At 45.9% G+C, this 25,099-nt stretch overlaps 1 protein-coding gene and 1 pseudogene across 1 annotated transcript; both read left to right on the top strand.

The window, feature by feature from the left end:
* Positions 1-18,067: 18,067 nt before the first annotated feature.
* Positions 18,068-18,939, top strand: LOC119361137 (methylesterase 3-like). Its single transcript, XM_037626494.1, has one exon. The coding sequence runs from the start codon at positions 18,068-18,070 to the stop codon at positions 18,854-18,856; it is 789 nt and encodes a 262-aa protein (XP_037482391.1). The 3' UTR covers positions 18,857-18,939.
* A 3,275-nt stretch (positions 18,940-22,214) lies between these two features.
* LOC119368311 lies at positions 22,215-22,849 on the top strand (annotated as a pseudogene).
* The last annotated feature ends 2,250 nt before the right edge of the window (positions 22,850-25,099 follow it).

Below are 25,099 nucleotides of genomic sequence, written 5' to 3'. Positions count from 1 at the left end.
ACCCCAAGATATTCAAGAATAGCCAAAATCCTAAGCTTGGGGATGCCCCCGGAAGGCATCCCCTCTTTCGTCTTTGTTCATTGGTAACTTTACTTGGAGCTATATGTTTATTCGCACATGATATGCGTTTTGCTTGGAGCATCGTGTATGATATTAGTATTTGCTTTTTAGTTGTCCACAATCATCCTTGCTGTACACACCTTTTGGGAGAAGCCCACTTGAGGGAGTCCTGGACTAGGGGGTGTCCGGATAGCCGGATCCCCATCATCGGCCGAACTATCATCGACCGGACTATCATCATCGGCCGGACTCCAAGACTATGAAGATACAAGATTGACGACTTCGTCCCATGTCCGGAGGGGACATTCCTTGGCGTGGAAGGCAAGCTTGGCGATACGGATATGTAGATCTCCTACCATTGTAACCGACTCTATGTAACCCTAGCCCTCTCCGGTGTCTATATAAACCGGATGGCTTTAGTCCGTAGGATATAACAACAACATCAACCCTTACAATCATACCATAGGCTAGCTTCTAGGGTTTAGCCTCCTTGATCTCGTGGTAGATCCACTCTTGTAAACATCCACAATATCAATATCAATCAAGCAGGACGTAGGGTTTTACCTCCATCAAGAGGGCCCGAACCTGGGTAAAACATCGTGTCCCTTGTCTCCTGTTACCATCCGCCTAGACGCACAGTTCGGGATCCCCTACCCGAGATCCGTCGGTTTTGACACCGACATTGGTGCTTTCATTGAGAGTTCCTCTATGCCGTCACCGATAGGAAGGATGCCTCTTCCCGTCTTCAAGGACGGTTTCTTCGCCAATGGAGCCTTGGCCGCCGGCCAAACTATCCGGCTAGGAGGTTTTCTTATGACCGCCTGTCCGGCCACCGCTTCGATGATGACCTCTCGGGTCATCGAGAGCAATCTTCACGTCAACTCGGAATTCGCCGAGCATCTAGATCCAGCAGAGCTCTCGTCTGTAAACGAACTCTTGGATCGGATCGCCGCCGTGGGAGTCGCTACATACTACAATCAGATCGGGCTTAAAACCGATCTGAGAGAGATTAACTCTCCCCAGGTTACCCACCACGTCACGGTGGTAGAGGAACATCACGACGATCCTTCTCCCATATTGAAAACTAGTCGTGTCCGGGCCACCGAACCCTCCATGCCGGATTCCCGCGGAGGAGCGGATTTCCATCAAGCGCTGAACATAAAGTCAGGTATCGGACCGGACTCGTTGGACAACGTTCCACTTTCCAAGCTTCCAAATTCGGAAACTTCTCGGCCTTCGAGCCCTGAGATGGGTGGGGTTCCGGACTTAATTCTGCCCAACCGCCCAGACATATGCGATCTATCTCTAATCCGGCAAGAGCCCGCTGAAACAGTACATCACTACTGGGCCAGATTCCTCCTAGTTATGGACATGATAAAGGACTGCCGAGAGGAAAATGCAATCTCAATTTTTTGCAATAATTGCACGGACGAGGGAATCTTGAATGCCGTCAGCCGTCGTGAAATTACATGCTTTGCCGACCTGCGTCCATAGTACGAAAGTACTGTGCGATGGAGAGTGTCCGGAAAACCGAAAATAAATTTTGGGACAATCCGGCCCCGAATACAACCCTAGTCCGCAACAAAAGGGTGCATTATACTCTGGCACCGGACACAAAAATCAAAAAGCAAATACCCCATAGAGGGCACGGAACCGTACTGGAGGGATGGCTTAGCGGACCCTGTAAAATTCACAGTACAGAAGGCGCCATCCCAACACATAGCCTTCGAGCATGTTGGATATTACGGCAGGTGGCCAAAAGTGGAGAGGAGCTTCTAGCCCCGGAAAACCACTCCAACAATATCGGTACGGTATCAACAGTCTTCGAGACTTTCGCATCAAATAATATGCAAAAATGAACAATCCGCAGCCTCGCCGAAGTCTACCAAGTAGCAACAACAAATCCATGGAGCGACACAGCCATCACCTTCAACGCCAGCGACGAACCTAAATTCCGAACAGCCCGAGCTCCAGCCGCACTGGTACTTAGTCCAATAGTGGACGGCTTTCGACTTACAAAGGTCCTCATGGATGGCGGCAGCGGATTAAACCTCATCTACGAGGAAACCCTTCAAAAAATGGAAATATACTGGAGCCGCATTGAGCGAAGCAGCACAACCTTCAGAGGAATAATCCCTGGCCGGGAAGCGCGCTGCATAGGAAAAATCACACTCGATGTGGTATTCGGCTTGCCGGACAATTACAGATCCGAAGAAGTCACGTTCCAAGTGGCCCCGTTCAACAGCGGATATCACGCTATATTAGGACGAGAGGCATTCACAATTTTTCAAGCCGTACCCCATTACGGGTACATGAAGCTCGAAATGCCTGGGCCCGGCGGAATAATCACTCTCGTTAGTGATCCGGACATAGCACTCCGCGCCGAAAACAAGACAGCCGCATTAGCCTTGGAGGCACTATCCGAAGCCCTAGCGGCAGAGGAACTCAACGCGCTGCGCTCTATGGTGAATAGGGACGATGTGATACTCGATAAGAGATCCAAGTCCACCTCCTTTAAACCAGCAGATGAAATAATAAAATTCCAGGTCCATCCAACGGACCCGACAAAGACGGCCTCCATCGGGGCACAGTTGAACCCTGATGTAGACGCCGCACTGCGAGAATTCCTTCGGGACAATTGGGACATTTTCGCCTGGCATCCTTCAGATATGCCAGGAATCCCCCGCAGATTGGCAGAGCATAGCCTAAACATCCTAAAAGGGTTCAAGCCAGTCAAACAGGCTCTTCGACGATTTTCCGAACGCAAAAGACAGGCAATGGGAGAAGAACTAGCCAAACTATTGGAAGCCGGATTCATCAGAGACATCAAACATCCGGATTGGCTAGCAAACCTGGTAATGGTACCAAAGAAGGACAAATCCTGGCGCCTATGTGTCGATTTCAAAGACCTAAATAAAGCCTGCCCAAAGGATCCCTTCCCCCTCCCCCGCATCGACCAAATCATCGATGCCACTGCAGGGCACGATTCATTGTGCTTCCTGGGCGCATACTCCGGCTATCATCAAATCAAGATGGCAGAAGCGGATCAAGCCGCAACGGCATTCATTACTCCATATGCACCATTCTGCTTCAACACGATGCCCTTCAGACTTAAAAACGCCGGCGCAACATATCAGCGCATGATTCAAACATGTATGGCTACCCAGATCGGCAAAACAGTAGAGGCATACGTAGACGACGTAGTCGTCAAAACTAAACACGTCGAAACTCTAGTAGACGACTTGAGGGTCACATTCGACAACCTCCGAGCATATGACATTAAGCTGAATCCGGAAAAATGCGTTTTCGGCGTGCCAGCCGGAAAGCTCTTGGGCTTCATTGTATCCGGTACAGGAATTGAACCAAATCCGGCCAAGATCCGAGCTCTATCATAGCTGGACATTCCAAAAAACCTCAAACAGATCTAGAAACTGACTGGATGCATGGCGGCTCTCAGCCACTTTATCTCCCGCCTAGGAGAAAAGGCGTTGCCCCTGTATCGCCTCCTCAGGCACACCGAACACTTCGAGTGGACGGATGCGGCCACTGCCGGACTCGAAGAAATAAAGGTCATATTGGCAACGAATCCGGTCCTGGCTGCGCCCAACCTGGGCGAACCTATGTTGTTATACATCGCGGCAACACATCAAGTAGTAAGCGCGGTGCTCGTCGTAGAACGAGAGACAGAAGGGCATAAATTCCCTCTTCAAAAACCAGTGTATAATGTATCCACTGTGTTAACCCCCTGCAAGTCCCGTTACCCGCACTATCAGAAGATAGCGTATGCAGTGTTCATGGCATCCCGGAAGCTACGACACTACTTTCAAGAGTGTTCGATAACAGTGGCCTCTGAAGTACCACTTAACGACATTATAAACAACCGCGACACGACGGGCAGGATTGCAAAATGGGCCATTGAGCTCTTACCATTCGATATAACTTACAAACCTCGGCGAGCTATAAAGTCACAAGTTTTGGCTGACTTTGTCGCTGAATGGACTGAAGCCGAACTCCCTAAAGAGTACGGCGCATACTCCAATTAGATTATGCACTTCAACGGCTCTAAAATGTTGGCCGGATTGGGGGCTAGCGTCGTATTGACGTCCCCGACCGGGGACACAGTCCAATACGTACTTCAGATAATGTACACGGACTCCAACAACGCAGCCGAATACGAGGCCCTTTTACATGGTCTCCGGATGGCAATCTCCATGGGCATTCAACGCCTAGAGGTGCGCGGGGATTCAAACCTCGCAATATCCCAAATAAATGGAGACTTTGACGCCAAGGATCCGAAAATGGCAGCATATCGCAATGTTGTCCTAAAAATGTCAGCCCGGTTTGAAGGACTTGAATTCCATCACGTAGCCCGGGATAATAACCAAGCAGCCGATGTACTGGCACGCATCGGCGCAAAACGCGACGCTGTCCCTCCTAATATCTTCTTGGAATAGCTCTTCAAGCCATCCGTACTATGGGAAGAGGAGTCCGGAAATAACAAACCGGAACAAGCCGCACCAACCGGCGATTCAGCCGATGACATAACACCTTCAGCCCACGACATAATGGCAGTAATTGCCCCGTGGACAGAACCATTCCTCGCCTACTTGCTTAGGCAGGAGCTTCCCGAAGACCAAAACGAGGCCCGCTGCATTATCCGGCGATCTAAAGCCTACAAGGTCTATGAGGGAGAACTTTATAAGAAAAGCACAACCGGAGTCCTTCAAAGGTGTATCTCCGAAGAGGAAGGGCGAAACCTCCTGGCTGAAATTCATGCCGGACTAGGAGGACACCATGCCACAGCTCGGGCCCTTGTAGGAAAGGCATTCCGTACAGGATTTTATTGGCCGAGGCCCGAACAGATGCTCAGGACTTAGTCCAACGATGCGTCGGTTGTCAGCTCTTTGCTAATCAGAGCCATATGCCACCCACCGCCCTCAAAACTATACCCATAACCTAGCCGTTCGCGGTCTGGGGGCTTGACATGGTTGGACCCCTTAAAGGGGGAACCCACAAGCAAAGGTACCTATTGGTCATGGTGGACAAATTCACCAAATGGATAGAGGCCAAGCCAGTCAAAACGGTAGAGTCCAGACCAGTGATAGACTTTATCTCCGGGGTAGTACACCGTTTTGGTGTCCCCCACAGCATCATCACCGATAACGGCACGAACTTTACGGCCGACGAGGTTAAATCATGGTGCAAAAATATGGGCATTAAGCTCGATTACGCTTCAGTCTATCATCCTCAAACCAACGGTCAAGTGGAACGAGCAAATGGTCTAATAATGAGCGGCATTAAAAACGAAATGCATCGGATAACCGACTCGAGCCGAACCCATGGAATGCAGCCCGCCTCCGAAGATTCTATGCCTAGCGCCGGACTAAGAGTTCGTCCCTTTCCCCCGTCCAAATTTTTTATACTTCAGCTGCCTTTTTGTTTCTCTTTTTTCTCTCACCCCTATTCATAACAGCCTTAAAAGGCTTATTTGCGCATAGTTCGCACGTAATTGATGTGCTATCCGCACTCACTATACCTGGGGGCTTCTTTACAAGAAGCTTAATTATAAGGGCTTCATGCCCAGCACGCGTGTTAAACTTCCACGTGTACCTTTTATTCACCAATATATGCATCGATATGACTTAAGTTTTGGCCAAGATGGGTTGCCTGGCTCCTGTGCTTACCCCTACGTTCCCGATTGTTCGGCTAGGAGGTAAAGGGAGCACCTCTGCGATTGTTACTGCCGGGTCAGCCGGATGTGTACCTCAGACTGGGTGAAGCCGAAAGCTAGCGTTCTTAAGGGAATATTTGGTCGGTGATTTGAAAGATGATTTTTTACCAATTTATTTATCTGCCCCCAGATGTTTTTCTGCTTTTTTCGCAGTCCGGACATGCACTTTAGGGCATGCCTCCCCTAGAGGAAAGGAACCCTTAACGGAACTATTCTCCCTGGAAGATGTTTCTTACTAACCATGTAATATAACATAACTAGTTGGGCAGTTGTATGATAAAGCACTAATGACCCCTACGCCTGGTCTCCATGCATACCCCGGCGGTTTCATAGCCGAGAAGGTATTCGGACACACTCCGGACTCTAGGGTCCCGAGGTCGAAGCGAAAAGGTCGGCAAAGACAAACGATCTACAATCTGGCTAGAAGGCATTTTACATGTCATTTTATAATACATTGTCAAATTGACTGACTGTATTCTTCCTCAATCCCGTCTAACAGGCTGTCTAATTTACAGTCCTATTGGGAAAACTTAGCGGCCAACTCTACTTGGCCGTATACTAAACTTACAGGGATCTCCTTCCCATCGGGCCCCACAGGTCCGACTTCGGCCATGTGGTTGGGATCCGCCTTCTTGTAACGCGTCTTCACCATGGCCCAGGCCTCCCTGGCACCTTGGCGGCAGGCTGAAACCTTCCATAAATGGAAGCGCTGCCGCACTCCCTGAAGCTTCTCCGCAAGCTCCCCAAGGCCCTCGGGTAGGGAGAAGGCTGGCCATAACACCTGGATGACGCCGCGCATTGCCTGCCGAACTCGTTCGATCAGTTGCAACAGCTCGGGAAGTTGATCACCCGTTGATACGGGCATCTCCTCCGCAGGACGACCTGTGAGTATACCTACAGACACATTTTGTCAATTGACTTCCTCGCTGAACTCTTCTTTTTCAAAGGAGTTCGCTCAAGCACTTACTATAGATGCCGCGACGAAGCCGCTGATTCTCCTTAACGGAGCCAGACAGCTCGGCGCGAACGCCTTCCAGCTCTTCTCCAAGCTGGGCATGGGCATCCTGGAGCTTGTTCCTTTCGTGCTGCACCTTATGCAGCACCCTCTCGCCGGCCTTCAGCTGGCGCAGAAGTTCTTGCCTGTCCGGATCTTGTCCGGCAGCACCTGCAACGTCATTATCAGACTTGCGCATAGGCCAAACACTACTTATTTTTTTAAATAATGTGTTACCAGGAGAGGTCCCTGTGTTTCCTCCCGCGGCAGCGAGTGCGGCCTCAAGTTGAGCCTTACACTCTTGCAGCTCCTGAGACAGTTGGGTATTCTTCTCGGTAAGACCCTGCGTTTCATATGATCCTTAAATCAGTTAATATAACTACTTTAAGTCTCGGGGGCTACTGGCATATATAACTATTAAATTCTCTTACCCGTATGTCTTTTACATACTGCTCCGTGGCTCTAGTCAAACCATCTTGAGCGGCACGGAGGTGCGCGACCCCTGCGTTAAAGGCATCCAACGCCTTAGGGGAGAAGCACGCATCATGAAAAACTGTCCGGCGGCGCCTGTGGTTCATGGCGCTCTCCACCTTAGATTTGGTGGCGGACAGTCTGTCGGCATCCTCCATTGGAGGAGTATCCGGCTCGCGCCTTGCGCTCGCCTCCCCCTCCGGACCAGGCGCTGGAGCTTGGCTGGTAGAGGCCGGATTGGCAACCTCCACGCCCGCAGTCCGGCGGGCGCTTTTTCTCCTACAAAAGTCATGAGCACTCAAACGCTTCCTAGGAACGTTGCTCCAAATAATGAATTGTGAGCTATACCTTTGCGGCGACGTTTCAGTCCGCGCCGCGCTCCTCTTCCGCCTACTGGTCCGGACTGGCCTTTGATGGTCAGCCGCCGCGGGCTCGGCTTCCCGCCCTAGAGGCGCCTCCTGCACAGCGTCATCATATACGGTGGTTAGAAATAAGCAAGGAAGGAATAACGGTGTCAGGACTTCGGTCACAATCACCTGGGAAGCCGGATATAGCCTGGGATAGTCGGCCGTAATGGCGACTAAAGCATTATCCATGCTGAGCTGGTGGAACACCCCGTCGATTAGCTCCACTCCTATGTCCGGATCCTCTTCGGAGGTCGGATCCCGGGATCTCTCTGGATCCTCGGGTTGCAGAGCTGGACTTAGCATGTCCTCCACAATCCGACGCAGCTCCTGCGTCGAAAGAAGAACACAATATAAGAAACTTAAGTTTCAAAGGCATGGGTTGGACACGCGGAGTGTTCGCTTACCCAAGGCCGGGGATTATTCATGGAGAACCCGTTTAACGGGTTCGTCCAAAGGAAATCCTCCTTCTCCCCCTTATACAGGCCGGACAGGATCTTCACCAGGTCTTCGGCCGAATCCGGCCCTTTGCGGCCATGACGGATGGCATCGTCCTCACCGTTGAAATCCCACATGGGGTGGCCCCTGTATTGCAGTGGTTGCACCCCCCGCATAATGCATGTTGCCATGACTCCAATCATGGTCAACCCGGAATGGGCCAGTAACCTTATCCGGCCCATCAAATAATGGACGCTCTTGTCTTCCTCCAGTTGGGGGCTCCGCGGACGCCAACTAAGGCATTTCTTCAGAGGAGCATTACTGAACTCCGGGAGGCCGATCCAAACAGGGTCCGGCAGCGGAGCGTCTTCTATATAAAACCATTCCGAAGGCCAGTCTTCAGACGCCTTCTTAGGGGTTCCGGATGGATATCTGGTCCCGGCAATGCGCCATATTTCGGCACCGCCCACTTGATATATGGACCCCTCGTAAGAGCGGGGAACAAGGCAGAACAACCTCTTCCACAATGCGAAATGGGGCCCGACGCCCAGGAATAGCTCGCAAAGAGCTACGTAACCCGCAATATGCAGGATCGAGGCAGGCGTGAGGTGATGAAGCTGGAGTCCGTAGAACTCCAGGAGCCCGCGGAGGAACAGATGTACAAGAAATCCGAGCCCCCTTTTCAGATAGGGGACGAAGCATACCCGCTCCCCTTTGTTGGGACTTGGGGTAGCCTCCGCTTGCTTCCCACCTTTGTAGGGTGGCCAGCCCGGCTCGAACCGGAACCATGAAGGCCGGAGGGAGATATCCCCCCGCTTGGAGCTTCACCAGCTCGTTGTGCGGAACATAGCATCTCCTCCAATCTCCTGGCAGAGGGCTGGCAGCGCGAGAAGAGGAGCCGCGTTGACGGTCCATGATGGAATGGATTCTTGGTCGAAAGCGCTCCGATGAGTATTCGCGGGAGGAAGATGGTGATTTGGATCTGGATTCTTGCCTCTCTTATAGGCAGATTATTCGCACAACTAGGGGGTAAAACATAAACGACACCCTGGCTTTTCGCATTCGTGCGACGCGTGGAAGAAGGCCATTATTGAGCGTGGAAGCCAAGAAGCGCAACATTGATGAGGAAGCCGGACACTGTTCGGCAGGTACATGGAACTTGAAGGAGAACCCGCCTTGCAACGCTGAAGACTATACACATGCTGGACTTATCGTCATTGAAGCCTGGTTCGGGGGCTACTGAGGGAGTCCTGGACTAGGGGGTGTCCGGATAGCCAGATCCCAATCATCGGCCGAACTATCATCGGCCGGACTATCATCATCGGCCGGACTCCAAGACTATGAAGATACAAGATTGAAGACTCCGTCCCATGTCCGGAGGGGACTTTCCTTGGCATGGAAGGCAAGCTTGGCGATACAGATATGTAGATCTCCTACCATTGTAACCGACTCTATGTAACCCTAGCCCTCTCCGGTGTCTATATAAACCGGATGGCTTTAGTCCGTAGGACATAACAACAACATCAACCCTTACAATCATACCATAGGCTAGCTTCTAGGGTTTAGCCTCCTTGATCTCGTGGTAGATCCACTCTTGTAAACATCCACAATATCAATATCAATCAAGCAGGACGTAGGGTTTTACCTCCATCAAGAGGGCCCGAACCTGGGTAAAACATCGTGTCCCTTGTCTCCTGTTACCATCCGCCTAGACGCACAGTTCGGGACCCCCTACCCGAGATCCGCCGGTTTTGACACCGACACCACTTGATTGGAATTTATTAGAATACTCTATGTGCTTCACTTATATCTTTTGAGCTAGATAGTTTTTGCTCTAGTGCTTCACTTATATCTTTTAGAGCACGGCGGTGGCTTAATTTTGTAGAAATTTCTAGTCTCTCATGCTTCATTTATATTATTTTGAGAGTCTCTTGGAACAGCATGCTATTGGCTATGGTTATAAAATTGGTCCTAGAATGGTGGGCATCCAAGTTGGGTATAATAAAAACTATCATAGGAAGTGAATTGGATGCTATGATCAATTTGATACTTGATAATTGTTTTGAGATATGGAGGTAGTGATATTAAAGTCATGCTAGTTGGGTGATTATGAATTTAAAGAATGCTTGTGTTGAAGTTAGCAAGTCCCGTAGCATGCACGTATGGTTAAAGTTGTGTAACTAATTTGAAACATGAGGTGTCCTTGGATTGTGCATCCTTATGAGTGGCGGTCGGGGACGAGCGATGGTCTTCTCCTACCAATCTATCCCTCTAGGAGCATGCACGTAGTGCTTGATTTTTGATGACTTGTAGATTTTTCAATAAGTATATGAGTTCTTTTGAGTAATGTTGAGTCCATGGATTATACGCACTTTTACCTTTCCATCATTGCTAGCCTCTTCGGTACAATGCATTGCCCTTTCTCACCTTGAGATTTGGTGCAAACTTCGCCGGTGCATCCAAACCCTGTGATATGATACGCTCCATCACACATAAACCTCCTTATATCTTCCTCAAAACAGCCACCATACCTACCTATTATGGCATTTCCATAGCCATTCCGAGATATATTACCATGCAACTTTCCACCGTTCCGTTTATCATCATGACACGCATTAGTATTGTCATATTGCCATTGCATGATCATGTAGTTGACATCGTATTTGTGGCAAGGCCACTTTGCATAATTTTTCATACATGTCAGTCTTGATTCATTGCCCATCCCGGTACACCGCCGGAGGCATTAATATAGAGTCATATCTTGTTCTAGTTTTGAGTTGTAATTCATGTGTTGTAAATCAATAAAAGTGTGATGATCATCATGATTAGAGCATTGTCCCCAAAAAGAAAAAAAAGAAAGGCCAAAGAAAAAAAAGAAAAAAGGGAAAGGCCAAAAAAGGCCCGAAAGAAAAAAAAAGAAAAAAAGAAAAAAAATAAAAAGGGGGCAATGTTACTATCTCTTTTCCACACTTGTGCTTCAAAGTAGCACCATGTTCTTCATACAGTGAGTCTCATATGTTGTCACTTTCATATACTAGTGGGAATTTTTCATTATAGAACTTGGCTTGCATATTCCTACTATGGGCTTCCTCAAAATGCCCTAGGTCTTCGTGAGAAAGCAAGTTGATGCACACCCACTAGTTTTCCTTTGTTGAGCTTTCATACATTTATAGCTCTTGTGCATCTGTTGCATGGCAATCCCTACTCCTCATGTTGACATCAATTGATGGGCATCTCCATAGCCCGTTGATTATCCTCGTCAATGTGAGACTTTCTCCTTTTTTGTCTTCTCCACACAATCCCCATCATCATATTCTATTCCACCCATAGTGCTATATCCATGGCTCACGCTCATGTATTGCGTGAAAGTTGAATTTTTTTGAGACTATTTAAGTACGAAACAATTGCTTGGCTTGTCATCGGGGGTGTAAAATTTGGGAGCATTTTTGTGGACGAAAATGAAGCATAGCCTAATTATATGATTTTGTAGGGATGAACTTTATTTAGCCATGATATTTTGAGAAGACATGATTGCTTTGATTAGTATGCTTGAAGTATTACTATTTCTTATGTCAATATAAACTTTTATTTTGAATCATTTGGATCTGAACATTCATGCCACAATAAAGAAAATTACATTGAGAATTATGCTAGGTAGCATTCCACATCAAAAAATTTGTTTTTATCATTTACGTACTCGAGGACGAGCAGGAATTAAGCTTGGGGTTGCTTGATACGTATCCAACGTATCTATAATTTTTGATTCATCCATGCTATTATATTACCCTTTTTGGATGTTTATGGGCTTTACTTTACACATTTATATCATTTTTGGGACTAACCTACTAACCGGAGGCCCAGCCCGTATTGCTGTTTTTTTTGCCTATTTCAGTATTTCGAAGAAAAGGAATATCAAATGGAGTCCAAACGGAATGAAACCTTCGGGAGCGATTTTTGGAACGAACATGATCTAGAGGACTTGGAGTGCAAGTTAAGAAGCAGCCGAGGCGGCCATGAGGGTGGAGGGCGCGCCCACCCCTACAGGGCGCGCCCCCTATCTCGTGGGCCCCTCGGGTGGCCATCGACCTACTTCTTCCTCCTATATATACCCACGTACCCCGAGAACATCCAGGGAGCCAACTAAAACCTAATTCCACCGCCATAACCTTCTGTATCCGCGAGATCCCATCTTGGAGCCTTCGCCGGTGCTCCGCCGGAGGGGGAATCGACCATGGAGGGCTTCTACATCAACACCATAGCCCCTCCGATGAGTTGTGAGTAGTTTACCACCGGCCTTCGGGCCCATAGTTATTAGCTAGATGGCTTCTTCTCTCTTTTTGGATCTCAATACCATGTTCTCCTTGATCTTCTTGCAGATCTATTCGATGTAACTCTTTTTGCGGTGTGTTTGTCGAGATCCGATGAATGCTGGGTTTTGTGATTAAGTTTATCTATGAGAAATATTTGAATCTCCTCTAAATTCTTTTATGTATGATTGAGTTATCTTTGCAAGTCTCTTCGAATTATCAGTTTGGTTTTGCCTACTAGATTGATCTTTCTTGCAATGGGAGAAGTGCTTAGCTTTGGGTTCAATCTTGTGGTGTCCTTACCTACTGACAATAGGGGTAGCAAGGCACGTATTGTATTGTTGCCATCGAGGATAAAAAGATGGGGTTTATATCATATTGCATGAGTTTATCCCTCTACATCATGTCATCTTTCTTAAGGCGTTACTCTCTTCTTATGAACTTAATACTCTAGATGCATGCTGGATAGCGGTCGATGTGTGGAGTAATAGTAGTAGATGCAGACAGGAGTCGGTCTACTTGTCGCGGACGTGATGCCTATATACATGATCATGCCTAGATAATCTCATAATTATTCACTTTTATATCAATTGCTCGACAGTAATTTGTTCACCCACAGTAATAATTATGCTATCTTGAGAGAAGCCACTAGTGAAACCTATGGCCCCCGGGTCTAAGTTTTATCATATAAGCTTTGAATCTACTTTTATTTGCATCTTTACTTTTCCAATCTATATCATAAAATACCAAAAATATATTTATCTTATCATACTATCTCTATCAGATCTCACTTTCGCAAGTGGCCGGGAAGGGATTGACAACCCCTTTATTGCGTTGGTTGCGAGTTCTTTGTTTGTTTTTGTAGGTGTGTGGGACTTTTGAGTAGCCTCCTACTGGATTGATACCTTGGTTCTCAAAAACCGAGGGAAATACTTATGCTACTACTGCTGCATCATGCTTTCCTCTTCAAGGAAAACCAACGCAAGCTCAAGACGTAGCATGACGCAATGTCGTGCTGCCAAAATTGTCAGCAGATTGGACTTGTAAATATTATACTCTCTACGGTTGTTTGTGGAACTTGTTTTGCAGAGCCGGACACGATTCTTGTGTTTGAGATCTACTTTGAAGTATTCTGAGAAGGAACCCGCCTTGCAATGCCGAAGACAATCTGCGCGCCGGACTCATCGTCATTGAAGCCTGGTTCAGGGGCTACTGAGGGAGTCCTGGACTAAGGGGTCCTCGGACAGCCGGACTGTATACTTGGTCCGGACTGTTGGACTATGAAGATACAAGATAGAAGACTTCGTCCCGTGTCCGGATGAGACTCTCCTTTGCGTGGAATGCAAGCTTGGCGATTCGGATATGTAGATTCCTTTCTCTGTAACCGACCTTGTACAACCCTTGCCCCCCTGTGTCTATATAAACCGGACGGTTTAGACTTCTAGGGTTTAGCCACAACAATCATAACCTCATTGGCTAGACTTCTAGGGTTTGGCCATTACGATCTCGTGGTAGATCAACTGTTGTAATACTCTTATTCATCAAGATCAATCAAGCAGGAAGTAGGGTATTACCTCCATAGAGAGGGCCTGAACCTGGGTAAACATTGTGTCCCCCGCCTCCTGTTACCATTAGTCTTAGACGCACAGATTCGGGACCCCCTACCCGAGATCCGCCGGTTTTGACACCGACAAAGGTCTTTATCGGTCAAACTGCATAGCAACATACGTTGTTCCCTTTGTCATTGGTACGTTACTTGCTCGAGATTCGATCGTCGGTATCATCATACCTAGTTCAATCTCGTTACCAGCAAGTCTCTTTACTCGTTCTGTAATACTTCATCCCGCAACTAACTCATTAGTCACAATGCTTGCAAGGCTTATAGTGATGAGTATTACCGAGAGGGCCTAGAGATACATCTCCAAAACACGGAGTGACAAATCCTAATCTTGATCTATGCCAACCCAACAAACACCTTTGGAGAAACTTGTAGAGCACTTTTATAATCACCCATTTATCTTGTGATGTTTGGTAGCACACAAAGCGTTTCTCCGGTATTCGGGAGTTGCATAATCTCATAGTCTGAAGAACTTGTATAACTCATGAAGAAAGTAGTAGCAATGAAACTAACACGATCATAATGCTAAGCTAACAGATGGGTCATGTCCATCACATCATTCTCCTAATGATGTGATCCCGTTCATCAAATGACAACACATGTCTATGGTTAGAAAACATAACCATCTTTGATCAACTAGCTAGTCAAGTAGAGGCATACTAGGGACTATATGTTTTGTCTATGCATTCACACATGTACTAAGTTTCTGGTTAATACAATTCTAGCATGAATAATAAACATTTATCATGAATTAAGGAAATAAAAAATAACTTTATTATTGCCTTTAGGGCATATTTCCTTCAATTTAGCCATGAAATTTTGCACGCATTGGCGCACTAAATCATCTTGCATAAAAACATTTTTTTTAAGATTTATGCTATATATTTTTATTTTACTATTCATCGGGTGCAGATGAGTACAAGCACCGAATTGAATATCTGGGCCCTTACGAATAACGAAACATAATTTAGAAAATGACCACTGATAACCCACAAGTACAAGGGTCAATTGTAGTTTTTTCGATAAATAAGAGTGTCGAACCCACCAAGGAGCTAAATCTAAGATTTATATTCCCTTTAAGTTCTATTGACCACCGATACAACTCTACACACGCTTAACGTTCGTTTTACCTTGAACAAGTATGAAACAATTTTGTAGGTGTAAGGATAAGTTTGGAAGAATAAAACTATATGTACTTAGTGAGAATAAAACTGCAAGTAATTTCCAAGATAATAAAGGTTAGTTGTTTAGTAGATAGCCTTTGTAACACAAGAGAAGGATTTGTCTCTAGGCAATCGATAACTAGACCGGTAATCATTATTGCAATTTTATATGAAGGAGAGGTATGAGCTAACATACTTTTCGTACTTGGATCATATGCACTTATGATTGGAGCTCTAGCAAGCATCCACAACTACTAAAGATCATTAAGGTAAAACCCAACCATATCATTAAGTAACAAGTCGTCTTTACTCCCATATGCAACAACCCCCTTACTCGGGTATGTGTTTCCGTCACTCACGCCACCCACTATAAGCGAATCATGAACGTATTGCAACACCCTATAGCGGTGATCCCACACACTTGCGCGACATGGAAGGCACCATAGGACATCACCAAAATAAAACATACAACTCAAACAAATCACGATCATCAATCAACCCACAGGACAAAACGAATCTACTCAAACATCATAGGATGGCAACACATCAGTGGATAATAATATGAATCATGAAGCACCATGTTTAAGTAGAGAATTACAGCGGGAACAGAGAGGTTACACCGCTGCATAGAGGGGGAGAGAGTTGGTGATGACGGTGGTGAAGTTGTTGGTGTATATCACCATCATGATGTTTCCCCGACGACAGTCTGGCGCCACCGAGAGAGAGGGGGAGAGAGCCCTAATAACCCACAAGTATAGTGGACCAATTGTAGCTTTTTCGATAAATAAGAGTGTCGAACCCAACGAAGAGCTAAAGGTAGGATTTATATTCCCTTCAAGTTCTACCGACCACCGATACAACTCTACAAACACTTAACGTTCACTTTACCTAGAACAAGTATGAAACTATTTTGTAGGTGTAAGGATAGTAATACTTTGCAAGAATAAAACTAGGAGTACTTTGCGAGATAATAATAGTTAGTTGTCTAGTAGAAAGATTTTTATAACACACGAGAGGTACTTTGTCCATAGGCAATCGATAACTAGACCGGTAATCATTATTGCAATTTTATATAAGGGAGAGGCATGAGCTAACATACTTTCGTACTTGGATCATATGCACTTATGATTGGAACTCTAGCAAGCATCCACAACTACTAAAGATCACTAAGGTAAAACCCAACCATAGCATTAAGTAACAAGTCCTCTTTGCTCACATATGCGACAACCCCCTTACTCGGGTATAAGCTTTTGTCATCCCCTTAATTGGTTGATCGTTTTTCCCTTCCGCACCATTTCTGTCTGGTCAAATCCCTTGCATCATTTTCTTTGTCCAAAATCCCCATGCTTAACCAATATATGGGTTCAGATATACTGCTTATAGGTGGGACTCACTTGTAAGAATTAATAAAGAAAAAACTCTCTCTCCCCACACTCTTACATGTGGGACCCAGTGTAATAGAAAAGAAAAATACAAGTTATGTATGTGAAAAATGCAATCTAAATGATTTTTCATATATATTTTTAATGTTAGATTGATTTTAAATGGTGTTCATGCATTTCTTTAACAATCTTGCAAATTTAGAAAGTATTTGTGTAAATATAAAGATGTTCATGTGTTCTGAAAAATTCTCGTGATTTTGAAATATGTTGAAGTATTTTTCAAAGTTTATGTAATTTAAAAAAATTCCAACTGGTTTAAGAAATGATATAAAATGCAAAAAGTTCATATATTTTAGAAAATTGTTCCGGTAGTTTCAGAAAAAGTAGCCACACACTTTAAAAAACTACTATTGTATTTCTAAAAAGTATATGCATTAGTTTAAAAAAGTAGGAACAATAATGTAAAAACTAAACAAATAAACCATAAAATGAAAAACAATAAAAACAAATTTTCAAATTTAAAAAGGAAAACTAAATTAAGTTAAATAAAATCCAGACAAAAGAAAATAACACCGAGTAGAATATGCATGTATTTCTTGATAAATATGTATAGAATTTGTAAAACCTTTCTATGAGAAATAGGAAAATGAAACAAAAACAAAGGTTACGGCGAAAAAATTAGAATTAAAAAGGGAAAACAAACTAATAAGACAGGCTCCAAAAAATGCAGAAAACAGAAAAGCTACAGGAAAGAACTTGTGTAGCTAGCGATTAAAAACCGTTAATGTGAGCTGTTTGAGTCGAGCATGCCCACTAACATGCCTAACTAGACAAATCCCCCGCGCGTTGCTGCGAAAAACTAAGAATGTAAACTAAATGCTAAAACGGTTTTTTCAATAATAATCATGAAGTGGTTCCTCATGAAATAATATATGATAGTATGCACAAACAAAGAGCATAGAGATACAATTTCATAGTTTATAGAATTTTCTATTATAAACACATAAATTTCGTAATATACATGCCATCAGTCAAACCATAGTCTCTAGTCATTAATTAGTTACACAGTGTCTAGTGTGTATGTCAAATTGCGTATTACCGAATCCTGCAACCAAAATAGTGCAAGTGTCTTTGTTTTTGTAGTCAACACCATACAAAGATGAATGATGGCGGAAAAGCGTACACACTATTGTCTTGTGGTATATTCGGTTTTCTTTTTTTGCGACTCGTGGTATCTTCGTATGTTGTGAACTAGAGATGGAGAAACGTTGAGTTCGGCCGGCCGGCCGACTGCTGGGGCGGCTGTTGAGGGCAATGAGCATAAGATATCAGCCGTGACAATACCGCATCTGCCCTCTTTTCTTGAAGAAGATGCCTGCATAGCCAAATACTGGTACATAAATAACGTGAGAGGCGTAACACCAAGCAGCCAAGAAAAGGAAGCAGCTAGCTAGGTGCCTACTTGCCTCGGCGTGTACTGTCCAGTGCTCGGCGCACACATGTCTTCTTCCTCTGCGCCAGCGGCCGCTGTGGCGACGTCGACCCGCCTCATCCTGGTGCACGGCACGGGCCACGGCGGGTGGTGCTGGTACAAGGTGGCCACGCTGCTCCGCGCCGCGGGGCACCGCGTGGACGCGCCGGACCTCGCGGCCTGCGGCGCGGATGCGCGCCCGCTGCGCGACGCGCCCACCTTCGAGGACTACACGCGCCCCCTGCTCGACGCGCTCCGGGCCCTCCCGGACGGCGAGCGGGCGGTGCTCGTGGGCCACAGCTTCGGCGGGATGAGCGTCGCGCTCGCGGCCGAAGAGTTCCCCGACAAGGTTGCGGCGGCCGTGTTCCTCGCCGCTTTCATGCCGGACTGCGCCAGCCCGCGCACCCGCGTCATCGAGAAGGTTCTCGTGTCCGACTGGATGGACAGTGTTATCGAAGAGGAGCACGCCCCGCCGTCGGTGTTCCTCGGGCCCGAGCTCGTGCGCCGGAAGCTCTACCAGCTGAGCCCGGAGGAGGACTACACGCTGTGCCAGAGCCTGGCGCGGGTGAGCTCCTACTACGTGGCTGACCAGCAGCAACGGCCACCGTTCAGCGCTGCCCGATACGGCGGGGTGACCAAGGTCTACGTGGTCGCCAAGCAGGATCTGGCCATGGTCGAGGAGTACCAGAGGCAGATGATCGCAGGCATCCCCGTGGCTGAGGTCAGGGAGATGGCTGACGCCGACCACATGGTCATGCTCTCCGCGCCGGAGGAACTGGCGGGCCACCTCGCCGACATCGCCAACAACTACACTTAATCGATTTGTGGAGCCTATTTACACTGTTCCTAATATAAAACGCATGTCTTTTCCCTAGTTGGATTGTACTTACAATTACAAGAAGAAATCTACTGAAATGTGAGTCCAGATGTACCGCACACGAGGGCTCTTCCTTCAAATGATTTTTATATAAATTATCTAGTATGCAAATCTGTAGAAAGTTCGCAATATAATCTATTTGGTTCAAAGGAATAAACGTTTCAAACTTTGTATCGATTGTCTTGCTACACAATGATTTTGAATTTCTCTTTTTACTACGTGCCTATGATACGTATGATATGAATTTGATCTCTATACAAAATTCCTTGATTTTCTTATGGTGCAAACAAACAACTTGTTAATTTTTGTGTACTTCATCCCGGTAGGATTTAGCCTGTTGTATGATTTCCAAATCTCACCAACCAAACAATTGCGGCGGCCTATTTAGAATTGGGTCACTCAATATGTTCGTCTGATACTTGTGCCTATAGTGAGGGTTTAAATTTATTGTTGTATCGGCATCAACTATTATATTCGGGCCATGAGAAAGTAGAATGCTATCGAGAGTTTGAGACAACCGCCTGCTGCTTAGTGCATCCGTTATGCGGCCTACAAATTATCCACAAGCAAAAATAAAGCCCTTATGAACAACTACACATAATGTACAACTCGACCACAAGCTCAAAAACTTAAGAGCAACCCGCAAGCTTGTGGGATGCCCATAAGGAACATAACTTTATTACTTCTACCGCTTTATTAGACTAAGGAATAACCAGATGATTTTTTATGATTTTGCACTTGGTTCCCACCACTCAGGATAAAAATAACCAGATGAATTTTTATGATTTTTAGTTTTTATGCATATCCCCTTAAATCATGCAAATTCAGAAAGTATTTATATAAAAAATGTTCTCGTGATTTTAAAATGTTTTCAAGTATTTTTTTTAAAAGTTCATGTAATTGGAAAAAATCCAAGTAGTTTAAAGAATGGTATAAATTTTAAAAGTGTCCACGTCTTTTAGAAAACAGATTAAATAGTTTCAGAAAAGCAGTCATGCCCATAAAGAAAATATTCATTTTTTCTAATAAGTATATGTTTTTACTTTTAAAAATATTAATTAATTGAAAAACTAAACAAATATATCAGAAAATAAAAAACAAGAAAATGGAAAATAAAAATTTAAAAGGAGAAAATAAAATACTGTAGAATAGAAATCCAGAAAGAAAATAAAACCAAGTAGAATATGTGTGTATTAGTCGATAAAGGTTTATATAATTTTATAACATTTCTATGAGAAGAAAAGAAATGATACAAAAATTAACGTTAAGGTGACAAAAAATTTAAAAATCAAAAGAGAAAACGAACTAAAAAGAAAAACTCTGAAAGAAAACCAGCAGAGAATACAGAAAAGCCACAGGAAAATAAAATCTAAATAGCTAACGATTAAAAACCGTTCACGTGAGCTATTTGACAATGTTTATGTACTAAATTGTATGTGCACATTTTTTTCAATTACAAGAACATTTTATTAAGTACATGAACTTATTTTAAGTTGCACTAACATTAAAGTTTACACGGGTACCTTTTGAACATATCTAAATCCCTTTTATATTTAAAATAATTTTAAAACAAATTCATTTTTTAAACTCAAGAACATATTTACACATTTTAAAATATACATAAACATTTTCTAAACGTACATAGATAGTTATGTTTTTTCTAAGTGCAAATACTTATGTAATACATGATTGTTATAATTGTTTGAATGCAATTTTTAGTATATTCATCAATCATGGCAGTACATAGAACACTACAGGTAATAAAAATTACAACCAGGTCCATGGACCACCTAGCGACGACTACAAGCACGGGAGCGAGCCGACGATGCACCGTCATCGTCGCCTCTCAGTTACTGGAGCCTAGCAAATCTTGATGTAATAGACAGTGGGGAAGTCATCGTCCTAAGACTCCAAAGGACCGGTACACCAGAGCAGCAAGCACCGCCGACGAAAAGAATTGTAGATCGAAAAGATCAAACATGTAACCACACTAACGAAGACGAACGAAAACTGGATCCAAATAGATCCACCGAAGACCAACACCGACTGAATCCCGTGAGATCCGACGGAGACACACCTCTGCACATCCATTGACAATGCTATTTGCACCTTCGGGACGGGGATAAGACGTGGGGGACATTATTTCTATTGAAGGACATCGTCACCGTCACATAGCCCAACCAAAACGTTTAACAAAAAGACGAGAACGGGTCCCTGGACCGAGATCCTCCGCACCCTAGCTACGGCCAAAGGCCATCAGCGGTGGGGCAGATCGGCAAGGGCGCCGGCAGGATAATCTATATCTATACCTACTATTAAAGGGAATAGATATTTTTGGTTTGGTTTCGCTTTGTTTCATTCCGTTTTAAGTATTTTTTACGTGTATTAGGTTTTTTTTAGTTTTGTCTGTTTGAGAAACATACGTGCAAACCGGGATGTACATGTAAAGGAAAATTAACTGAAACAAAAGCGAAGCGGCCCGCCACACGTTGTAACCTGACCCAAATAAATATACATGGAGTCCGAACTAGCTACGGGCTGCCGGGTTCCGGCTAGCTTGATTCTCCCAGCTAAACACATGAGTACATGTTAAGCAGGCTTGTGGATCCGGCGACGACTACATGGCTGCCTTTTGCAAAGATGATGAAAGCACACAATTTTATTCATCTGGGGATAATTGATGTGTACCACAAATCAAATCATTGCTTATGTTTTAGGCTGTGCTTAGGCTTAAATCATCACTTGCTTATTGGGATAGAAGAGTGAGGTGATTTTTTCTACTGTTGCAACGCACAAACATATTTAGGTGGCACTTTCGGTTGTTATTATGCCATGATGACGGTCGTTTCGGTGGACAATGGGCACAATGATTTCTCTCCCGTTGCAACGCACGGACATATGTGCTAGTTGTTATAATTATTTGTATATATCAAAATTCTGGAATAAACTGCACCTATTTTCCCAAAAGCCATACTTCGCAGGCCGATGCGATTAATGGCACAGCTACAGTTACTTGATGTTGATCCAGATGCCGTTCACGTGCACTGATCAGCAGCATTAGAACACCGCCGTCATCCAACGTAGGGGCACGCGGCACCTGAGCAGAGCGTCACACAGCCTACGCGCCGCCTGCCAGAACCTTGGGTGCCACCTCACGGCGCTACGTGTAACTCCGGCTGGCTCTGGAACCACCGCATGCGCGCCACCTACCACCCCACGTCTCGCTCCCGACAGAACCCACGCCATTCCAACCCAACCCATCCTCGCCTACAAATACGCCACACGACCACCACGGCATCTAACATTCCCAGACACCCCAAGCACCCACACAAAGAACGCATACACACAGCAAGCAGAAGAAGCCTTTTTCCGAGGAGCGGCGACGATGCAGACGGCAAAGGTGAAGGTGAAGGACGCGGTGAGCTCGGCCAAGGAGAAGGCGAAGGAGGGCACGGCCAAGGCGCAGGGCAAGACCGGCAAGGCCACGGCGAGAAGGAGATGGCCAAGGAGGAGACGCGCGCCAACAAGGCCCAGGCCAAGGCCGAGATGCACCAGGAGAAGGCCGAGCACCGGGCCGAGGCCGCGGCCGGGCGCCACGGCGCCACGCACGTGCCCCTCACCGGGCCGCACGGCCACCACCGCCCCGTGGGTGCAGGTGCAGGTGCAGCGCCTGCCGCCGCAGACCCTGCGTACCCGGGCACCGGCGCGTACCCGACCACGGACAAGTACGTCTAGGTGTGATGATCGGGGACAGGAGCTGGCAGCTAGCGTTATTTGTTTGTGGCTAGTGATCCTGCCCGTCTGTCGTAGTTGGCGCGCGCGTGTGCCCGAATAAAATGTATCGGTCAGTTGTAAAATGCACCTTTGATGTACTAGTAGTAATTTGTGACTTGAGTGCTCTTCCTCGTTTGATCACAAAAGTTTGATTCGTAATTTGTAACTCCCTCCGTCCGGAAATACATGTCATCAAGATGGATAAAAGAGGATGTATTTAGACATATTTTATTCTAGATACATCTATTTTTAGCCATTTTGATGGCAAGTATTTTTAGATGGAGGGAGTACTTATTTATTCGCTTGGCGTGCGTGCGAATCAGATGCTCAGAAATGGACGTGAACAAACTTGCCAAAGAGGGTGTCGCTCAGCTCGTTCAGTCTCCACTCTCAGCACAACGGCCACCGGAGCCGAGCGAAAATGGGGCGATCTCAACCCACCAGTCACCGGCGGTTCGAGGTCAGGCGACCTATCTCAGCTCCTTCCTTCTTCTTCTCGATCCCCTACTAATTTACTTCTCTTTTCTATTTTCTTGCGGGAAATCCTCCCAAATATTTACCTACAGATTGTGGAGAGTTACCCCAAATATTTACCTGCAGATAGTGGAGAGAGGAGGAAATCGTTCAGAGCGAGAGGACAGATCAAGACCATCCAGTTGGAGCTTGGAACATAAAACTATTGACCATCCAGTTGGAGCTTGGAACATAAAACTATTGAAAGAGTCCGTCAAGTGACGTTAGTGTAGTTTTTTTTTTTTTTGCGATGGAGAAAGAGTTTTATTCCATATGGATAGGGGTACAATCGAGAGGCAAAGTCCTCCACACAAGGTGGTCCTCTATCTAGCCATACAACAGTAGTACTCTTCGTACGACTATACAAAGCCAACCAATCTGCTATCCAAGGTGGTCGTCTATCTAGCCATACAGCAGTAGTACTCTCCGTACGACTATACAAAGCCAACCAATCTGCTATCCTATTTTGCACACGCTTAATTTTCAAAGGAGTAAAAACTCCATCAGCCATAAGATGACGTATTTCCGCTACCAAATGTCCATAAGCCGCTACCAAATGTCCAAATGTCCATAAGCCGATCTGGTGAGATGCTCTCCTGACAAGGCGGCCAGTGCCACCGAGGAATCGGATTGAACGACGATGGGTAAGGTACAATGCTGAATAGCTAGTGCCATTTCCTGCATTATTGCATGTAGCTCCGCCTTCACTGCCTCATTACAGTTGAAAATGCATCTGTACGCCGCAAAGATGACACTCCCGTCATGCCGGCGCAAAACCATACCGGCCGCCGCCGATCCGTCTACAGGGGAGAAGGAACCATCGACAGACAGTGCTGCCTGATCCACACAAGGTCGTGGCCATGGCAAACACGCTTCTGTCCGCACGACAGGCTTCTCTTGCCATACCTGCATCAACAACAACGATAAGGCATGGCCGAATGCGGCAAATAACAATGACAGATGTTGTGACGGTACTACAACAACAACGATAAGGCATGGCTGAATGCTGCAAACTGTTCACACACGAAGACGTCACCGTGTACCCGTGATACGCAGGACACGTCACCGAAGGAGGCTCACCGGAAGCGCGATACGCAAGACAATCCGGCGAGCTCTTTTGAAGACCCGAAACCCCACGCGGCCGGGAGAGACCCTGTCTGGACGCACGGCGGTGATGGACTGCCCTAAGGTCGGTTCGTCCGCCCCTAAGGCTTCGAAGGTCGAAGCTCTTCGAAGCGAAGAACACCAATGAACGAGAAGCAGAAAACTAGGATAGGAGATGAAAGTTTGTAGATGGGTTTTGCGATTGTTTGCTGTTGTTCAATCGGCCGTCACTCTTAGGTATATAAGAGGCGGCTGGACTTCCCGTGCAAGGAAAAGACTTGGATTCACGTCCAAAATCCTAGCTTGGGTCCAACTCGAAATCCAACTTTCCAAAACGGTTCGGTTTACAACCTGGCTGCACCTTGCGGGTCATGTTTGAGGCAGTAAACGACCTCGGATGGAAACAAGCCCAAAAGCAATCTTGACCGTTTCAACGAGACGAAAAACTTTTGTGTTGAACATTTTTTGACCAGAAATCATCTTGAAGGTCAAATCGCTCGCACAAAACGGACCCTCACGCAAAACACCCTTTCCTCGCGCTACCCATCAGACATAGATATAGTGGGGCGCGCCACATCACACCTCATGACAGGGCTGCACTTCGATAACTTTAACTTTTGCATACGAATTCGGATTGGGACGATTTTTATATCAAAATTGATTGTTTCGACGAGAACATGACAATCCATGTAGATCATTTTTCCATACGAGGCAGTCTTGAGGGCGTACTGAGCCGAATAGTGTTCTAAATACAAAATCTCAGTATTTCGAACGCAACTTCGGCCTTCGAGA

Source organism: Triticum dicoccoides, chromosome 2B (assembly GCF_002162155.2).
Source record: "Triticum dicoccoides isolate Atlit2015 ecotype Zavitan chromosome 2B, WEW_v2.0, whole genome shotgun sequence".
Classification (NCBI taxonomy): domain Eukaryota; kingdom Viridiplantae; phylum Streptophyta; class Magnoliopsida; order Poales; family Poaceae; genus Triticum; species Triticum dicoccoides.
The sequence above is the reverse complement of the archived record's forward strand: the minus strand, read 5'-3'. Positions and strand labels throughout refer to the sequence as shown.

What these genes read in the sequence shown, in the direction of transcription:
- LOC119361137 (XM_037626494.1), top strand. Translation starts at nt 18,068, where the DNA reads ATGTCTTCTTCCTCTGCGCCAGCGGCCGCTGTGGCGACGTCGACCCGC.